The sequence below is a fragment of the Primulina huaijiensis genome, chromosome 1 (assembly GCF_012295235.1).
Source record: "Primulina huaijiensis isolate GDHJ02 chromosome 1, ASM1229523v2, whole genome shotgun sequence".
In the NCBI taxonomy this organism is placed as follows: Eukaryota; Viridiplantae; Streptophyta; class Magnoliopsida; order Lamiales; family Gesneriaceae; genus Primulina; species Primulina huaijiensis.
Genome location: NC_133306.1, coordinates 22,403,777 through 22,411,801, shown reverse-complemented (window position 1 = coordinate 22,411,801; position 8,025 = coordinate 22,403,777). Strand labels below are relative to the sequence as shown.

Sequence of the window (8,025 nt, the reverse complement as noted above, 5' to 3'; positions counted from 1 at the left end):
AAGTATCTTTAAAACAATACTGAATAAAAACAAATAGATTCAAGATAGAAATAAATTTATTTACAAGAAGTTAAATTTCTCAATAATAGTAAAATATTATTTTTAAACAAAATATACTATATAGTTTTATATTTATAAGATCGAGTTGGTTCGATTTAATTCGGATTTTATTGATGTCAAATTTTAAAATGGTTTATTCGAAAAACGACCCAAGAGTTTTTGTCACCTATATTATTTATACCTTTTAAACTTGTAAAATACGAGTTAATGTTTTTAATTTTGAATCATAATTAGTAATTGTAAATGCTATAAAAAGATAATTAATTAGATCAAACAATCTACATAGATGTTAAACTTATAAAAAAAATTACTAAATTAATTTTATAAACCTTTTTTTTTATTTTAACCATATTAATAATTCTAGAAATTATGCAAATAACACATTAATCCGTCAAAAAACACAATTTTAAAAATTCAAAAGTAAACAGGTTTGAGTAGATTATATATATAATAGCAGTATAGCAGCTACATGATAAAACTTGCTAGAAAATATCATTTCTAACATTTTAAATTTCTAAATTTTTGGAACCATAGATCATGCAAGAAATGCATATCATATTCATAGCGATAAATTATGATCATGGAGAAGATTATTTTTAGAATAAGAAATCAGAAACGATCTGTACAAGTAAATTTACAGAAGAATGATACCTAAACAAGGGAAGAAAAGAAGGAATAAAGTTACCATGGCCAGCTATGACTGATTCTTTACGATCTTAACACTACTATAAAATCGCTTGAGGTCATTCATAGCCTTTTCTTCAATCTGAATCGAACGAATAGAAGAGGGTGTCTCAGTTTCTGGCTTGAACCAGCGGTTCACGCCATTATTCTCCGACGGCGATCCCTGACCTGTTATCACAGAGAATCCAGTGGTTCTAGTCATTGGACTATGAGACATGTTATGTTGTTTTCCCTGCAAAAATAAAAACGTGGAACTTCTAATAGTTAGCACATAAAAATTGTTACGAGGAAGAACTTCAACACAGGTTTGTTTCAGCAAATCTTCAACAAGTTTGGAATTCATGTTGGCCCGCAAGAAAATCATACAAACATCACTCAGCCATGCAAAGTAAGTACAAATACAGACGTGTACAACAAATAGAGGAAGCATACCTGCTGCAACTGGATGTTTCTGAGAGAGGGACGGGAAAGAGAAGGTGGAGTACCAGATGCAGCCCAAGGAGGTGTATCTTTTTCGGCTGTAGGTACCTGTGCTTTCTGAGGAGGGACCATAGGTATCGGAGAGGAAGGCACAAATGAACTACATTGAAGTTTCCCTTTAACGATGCCATCAGAAAGCTCTTCTATCTGTTTCGTACGCCTAGTCTCGTTAGTTTTGATCTGCTCATCCTGTATCTCACGAAGTGAGGCTAGCCCCTTTGAGATTTTAGCGCCACCCCATGCTGGCCCTTCACTTTTGGCAACCACGGGAGGTGGGGTGCTTTTTGGTACGTCATCAAGGGCACCATTCAAGAACATAGAAAGCCCGCCTTTTCGGCTTTTCTTCTTGGATGATGCAGATGTAACAATCTTATCCTTGGCATGGTCTCTAATAGCTTTCTTATTACTGGAAGGAATTTCCGTGGGCTCTTGGCTTAGCATGGCAATTTCAGAATCTACATCTTTCTCCTATATGTTCAAAACATATATTATTTAAAACAAATTTGAAGAACAATTAAGTATGATAAAGAAAGAGTGACCTCATGGGACCGTTGCAACACTATACTGAAAAACAAAGTAAATTATATTGGCAATGAGCTCAACATTAATGAAATCTTGTGATAAACAAGCCGTTTCTGAAAGTCAGTTCTAAAATTGAGTTGCCCCGAAGCCCTTTTACTCCATTTCACCACATCTAAATCTTAACCCAAGATCATAAAAAAATTGTGGTGATTTCAAAAATATCAGAAGTAAGAAAAAGAGATCGTGCATAAATGCCCGTAAGAACCATTGACACCAAATGATGATGGAAGTCTTAAAAAATATTTGTTCGCACCTCATCGGCATCTTGCGGGGCCTCAAAATCCAAGAAACCTTTCTCAAGGCCTGATTTGGGATTGTTTACGACATTGCTAGCCTCTTCTTCCTTTTGTGATGCCTTATGCTTGTTCTTTCTTCTTTGCTTTCTCGATACCCCCCCTCTCTTACCCCCTTTTTCATCAATAGATGGACAATCTTTTGACTGCGTTGTTTTGATTGGTTCACCAAGCTCGGCAAGGGAACTTTCCAAAGCTGACCTCTTCTGAAGCTTTTTGATCTGCTGGTCATCGAGAAGATGACCCTTGGATTGCTTCTCTTCTAGCAGCTCAATCTGCTGCAGCTTTTTCCTTAAAGCTCTTATTTGTCTGGATATCCCGTCATTCGCATCTTCATAGGCATGCAGAAAGCCTTCTAATCTTTGAGCTCCATCTTTCTTGAAAGACAGCGACCTCTTTGTACCATCATCACGTGTACGAAAGAGTTGGCTCTCACAATCCTCTTCTTCACAGTCTAAAATGGCTGGAAACGTAGCCGTCGGGGTAGGAAGCCGACGATAACTCCAAGGCTCTGATGACTTAATATCTAATAGTTTCTCAAGATCTACTAAAACATCTAATGAAGTGCTTACAAAAGATTGTGCTGACAAGGTAAGAATGTAATCAAGGTTGCGAATTGCAATTTCCTGCAGTAAATTTTGCACGTCTCAAGTAAATAAGAAGAATTTAAGAATCATTAACCAACCAGAACAAATTTCTACAGAAGATAAAGAAGATAGGCAAGTTAGTGAAAAGTCACATGATCTTATCGAGAAGACAATCAACACATTATCTAGAGGCGTTGCATGGATTCATTATTTTACACCCAATTATATTGGTAATAAGCTGTAACTGTGATACCAAAATTATTTTGAAGACAAAACTGAGACTGCAGCCATAGACAACTTCAAGAAAAAGCTTGTAGCACCTAGAAAAGTAACATCTAAAAAAGAAAGAAAGAAAAAAGGACTACCAGTTTTACGAAAAAAATAAAAAATAAAATCGCATGCAGGGTCATGAACAGTAAATAAGGTTTGGAAACATGCCTGACAATATTTCCGAAGATCATTTGCTTCAAGTGAATCTGAAATTTCTAGAAGTTGCATAGCATTCCGAGGCTCCACCAAATGTTCTGCTGCCATTTTCTCACAAAGACTTTTTAATGTAGGTACCCCTCTTTTCTCAGAGAAGTTTCTATGATCTGTCAGGCCTGTGCTCACAGAATCCTTCTGCACATTAGAGATAACGTTCTCGGACTCTAAATCATCAAACATGAAATTTTCACTCAATTCATGTGATTCATCCTCGACCTTTATCTCCTTGGTACTGTCAGCAGTACTAGGAGGATAGCCTGGATGATAGAGTGAGCTAACTAACAATAAATGTGTCTCTCCAACTGAAACAGAACTAGTCTTTTTCACCCCATGCAATCGAGTTGGAGCAGGTGGTTCATCTTTTGCCTTCTTACTATCCCACATATAAACATCACCAGTGATGGTAACAGCAGCAGTCCAGTATTTCCCAGCAGAAACACTGACAATACTTTTCCCACATAGTGAATCAAGCTACGTAATGAAAAATTATAGAAAAAAAATTAATCATCTCGTTTATAGGAGAAAATGCATAAAACAAACCCGCACACATATATAAACAAAAACCTGCTGGCAATGAAGGTCGGGATCAGATGATTTCCAATAAAACAAAGCACCATCATCTGTTAGAGCTACACTGTGTGTCATTCCAGCAGATATGGAAACCACATTGAGGCGTTCCTTGCGATGGAATTTAAGTATAGTATTTCCAACTTTTTTTATACTTCTAGCAATGATTACACGTCTTGGACTGACAAGTCGATGTCCCCAAGTGAACACCTGCCAACCATCAATGATAAGCCATATTATTGAAACCTCTCCCTCTAGGAAAATAAATTCATATCTCCCGAAAGCTTAGCGAAGTGGTTAATCACATTTCCATACCTCTCCATCAGATCCTAAGGCAATGGAATGATACTTGGCTGCAGCAACGCAACTAAAAGATTTTCCTTTCAAGTACTCAACCACCCTAGGGGCGTAATTTGATGCTGAGTTAGAGGTGCCATAACCAAGCTGCCCCTCTTTATTGCAACCCCATGTATAAATTTCACCAGCCTCCGAAACTACGACAGTGTGTTTGTTAGCAGCTGCAACAGCAACTATTCGTGCCTTCAAAGAACTGACCCTTCGAGGTATGGGCTGGGTGTCAACAGAAGTATAGCCAAGTTGTCCCTCTGAAAATTTCCAAAGGAATAAGTCAAATCTGTTAAAACAAGATGAATGGTGATGCTTGTAAATGATAATCGGTCATGTTATTCGCCAAATCCAAGCTCTCTAGCTAAAATAAATTGAAAATCTATCATAATGTGGTTACAACTAGTCTATTTTCAATCCAACCTCTCCTAAAGAGATAAACATGAATCTTTGGAGATAAATCATAAGCGGGTACCAAGATCACCACATCCATGGATTAATTTACCTCTATTAGAACCCCAAGTAAATACTTCGCCACCCTCGGTAGCAACAACAGTATGATGCTTAGCTGCAGCAATAGCCTTGACACGACGTGCGCCTAAACCTGAAGTCACTTGACGAGGAGTGATAACTGCAGCTTGCCCACTGCAAAATGACATACAGTTCATCTCATAGGACTTTAAACAAGCCAGAAGTACCCCAATGGAAAAAGATGAGTGTTTTCGGACTTTAAGAAACATTCAGTTAGATCCCCCACCCCAAAAAAAAAACTCTCTTCCTTTTTCATATAAGAAATGACAAAATAATCAATAAATAAGAAATGAAAGAAACACTAAAGCCCACAGTTCTTAATGACAAGAAGTTCAAATGTTGACATAACAGAAGCCAAATCCAAAAGGATAAATATGAGTAATCATACAAAATATTTTCAGATATCTCAGCAGCACTCAAGGGTTTACCAAGTTCTCCATGAAAATTCAAATTTTCAGTAGAAGAGAGGCAACACCACACTGATTCCACTCACCTGTGTATGTCAAAGTCAGGATGGCCAAGTCGGCCACCTCTTCCAAATCCCCAGGTGTAGACTTCCCCACAGGAGCTAACTGCCACGCTGTGAAATTTTGCAGCAGAAATCACTTTGATGAATGAATCGTGAAGTGAATCAACTTTGCATGGTAATTTCTGGATGTGTGCGTTTCCAGTTCCCAGTTGATAATTAACACCACTGCCCCAGCTGAAGAGCTCGGTTGCTACTGAAAAAGTAGAATGTCATCCTAAGTGATGATCAAAACAATCCAAGAATATCATTTTCTTATGTCGACATACATGAATTGTTCTCACTCCCTACCGCCTGCATTACAGGCCCAGATAGGAGATCAACAGGAATTCGGGATTTTAAGTCCTCTAATGTAAAAGAGGCGCCAAATTGAAGGAGAACGCATGCAACTGCTAGATGGCCAAAATGCAAAGCTCTGTGAAGGCTGCTCCACCCCGATTCCCCATCCTGAGGAGGCAGCATTCTCATTTTAGATCATAGTAGCGAATCCAACTCCACGAGTAAATGATCGATAAAAGAAATGCAATATCCATTTATCGAATTATAATGATCCCCTAATGCTCACAAGCTAATGACTATGCCACGAAGTAAATTATTTGAAGAAAACATTAAATCGTTTGACTAATTTTCCTCGTATTGATAGTTATAAATCTCTTTATTTTTAGCAACATGGAACTACAAATTCAGTCTCCTTGCTCCAATCTATATGGATGTGTCTTCATAATTAAATCTATCCTGATTATCCAGTGCCTCCACTCAAGGCAATTACAGAATGAAAAATAAATAAAAAAAATAGTTCGAAGATTAAAAAAAAGGAAAAAAGGACCTGCTCATGTTGATTGAGATCAAGAACTCCATATGATGCATCTAAGAATAACTTGGCATGCATCGGACTTTAAAGTGAGTAGAATAGAAAATAATAAAATATTGGAGTAAAGGTTGTACCCTAGCATTAGGGTCTGCACCGGCTTCAAGCAACCTTCTAACTATAGGTATGTGATTCCTCCAAGTTGCAATATGAAGAGGTGTGAGACCAAATGAGTTCCTTGCATTGACGTTTGCACCATTTTTCTTCAGCAAGGACAGAGCCAAATCCAAATCAGAGACGGACCCTTCTCGAGTAACAAGCCAAAGATCCTTATAAGATGAATTTCTTCGAGGAGCATGTGTGATCTGCTTCTGGCATGGAGACGCAACAAAATCCTCCATGGAAATATAATAGTGAATCAGGACTCGTAATTTGATCAACAGCCAAAACTTGTTGCCCCTTAAAATGAAATGATAAACCACTGTCAAGAAGATGTCTTCCAATTTTTGTAGGGAAATTAACTTAAATCGGACATTGACAAACAATACAATGCATCACGCAATGCCCATCCAGATGACAAGATTGCCGGTTATAACCTCGGATACCAGCCCTAATAAATATTTTTCATGAACCAGCAAAGCGCCTCATACTCTCTCAATAGCTTAATAGATATCAAAAGAAGAATGCAAATGCAAGACTACAGTCAGAAAATTAAGTTTATTTAAATATACAGCAGAAGCAATTACAAGCATTTGAAACATCAATAAAATACTTTGTTACCGTCTGTATGTCTATAAAACAAGAAATTCGTTTTTTGTTATTACAAAGACAAAAAATTCGATTTTATCATTTACTGTTTAAACAGAAGCCGAGTGAGGCCAAAGGGAAAAAAAATAATAAATCAACCAGGATCAAATCACGAAGTCCGACAATTAAACAATGTACGTGAACACATCAAAAAGACAACCAAAAGGAAGGACTACCCTTGGATAAAACAGTTCAAAAATAAATCTTGGCTACCATTCTCCATGTTTTTTTCGATTAGAAATCATATCCGATCAAAATGACCCTAATTATTCCTAGTAAAACGACGAAATCTTGAAACCCATTTGACAAATCTCTGCGTTCAAAACGATATAAACATCAAAACTCCATGCTTTGATCAAAATCCCAAAAATAAAACCCAAAAACTCCACTCGATTTCAACTAATTGAAAACGCCACAGAGATCCCCAGCCCAAAACCACCATCATAAACGATAGCTTGAGAATTAGAAAAACAAAAAAAATTGCTAAAAAAATCTTCACATCCCAACAAAACAAGCATGCAAAAGAAAACCCATAATTGAATGATAATACAAAGGAATCACCTTGAATTTACGGGACAAATCAATCACCAAAACAGAACCAATCCATTTGCATAAGACAGAGAAATGGCTTCGAAATGCAGTTAACTCCGAATAATTGAATCCATATACACAAATCACAGACGACGTAAGAATGCCCATCTGTGATCAGTTCATAATATTTTATACTAAAAAAAAAAACCAAAAATTGGGAAGAGAGAATATACCCCAAGAAACCCAAAAAGATGCAAAACGGGAAGTGGAAGGAAAACAGGTGCGTGAAGTTCAAGGACAGCTCGGTCAAATCTCGTGAATTCTCGGGAGACCAAAATGCCCCCCGGATTTAGTAAAGCGAGAGAGGCGGGTCGGGTCGGATCCGAACCAAATCTTAAGCGGCCCCCAGTTTCTCTCTTCGGTCGGAGTGTCACTCGTGTGGAGCTGTGGCAGTCTTGTTTATCGACACGTTGAATATTATTGATAAAAATAAATAAATAGATTATGTTGAAAATGTGAAAAATATTTGTGTTGAATATTATAATGTTGAATGTTGAAAATTAGGTAAAATTAGGTGTTGAATGTTGAAAATTAGTGTGCGATGATGTATGTAATGATGAAATTTGTTTTTGGATTATTTGTAAATAAATCCTATAAATAGGTCTTCATTTGTAAAGATTTGAGACAATTGAATTGAGAGAAAAATATTATAAAGTGTGTAGTATGATAATTTTGATA

At 36.9% G+C, this 8,025-nt stretch overlaps 1 protein-coding gene across 4 annotated transcripts; it reads right to left on the bottom strand.

The window, feature by feature from the left end:
• Positions 1–634: 634 nt before the first annotated feature.
• LOC140985207 (uncharacterized) lies at positions 635–7,538 on the bottom strand. 4 transcript variants are annotated; one of them, XM_073452988.1, is made up of 12 exons: positions 7,521–7,538; positions 7,318–7,455; positions 6,087–6,408; positions 5,411–5,588; positions 5,109–5,337; positions 4,590–4,729; positions 4,055–4,344; positions 3,737–3,949; positions 3,125–3,643; positions 2,060–2,725; positions 1,177–1,692; positions 635–976 (listed from the first exon to the last, which is right to left on the bottom strand). In XM_073452988.1, exons 3-12 carry the CDS (start codon positions 6,348–6,350, stop codon positions 755–757), a joined length of 3,237 nt encoding a protein of 1,078 aa, XP_073309089.1. In that variant the 5' UTR covers positions 6,351–6,408; positions 7,318–7,455; positions 7,521–7,538; the 3' UTR covers positions 635–754. The 4 variants fall into 4 exon arrangements, with proteins under 4 accessions (XP_073309089.1, XP_073309095.1, XP_073309111.1 ...); XM_073452994.1 differs by lacking the exons at positions 7,318–7,455; positions 7,521–7,538 and adding an exon at positions 6,498–6,632; XM_073453010.1 differs by lacking the exons at positions 7,318–7,455; positions 7,521–7,538 and having other exon boundaries at positions 1,177–1,689; positions 6,087–6,632.
• Between the last annotated feature and the right edge of the window lie 487 nt (positions 7,539–8,025).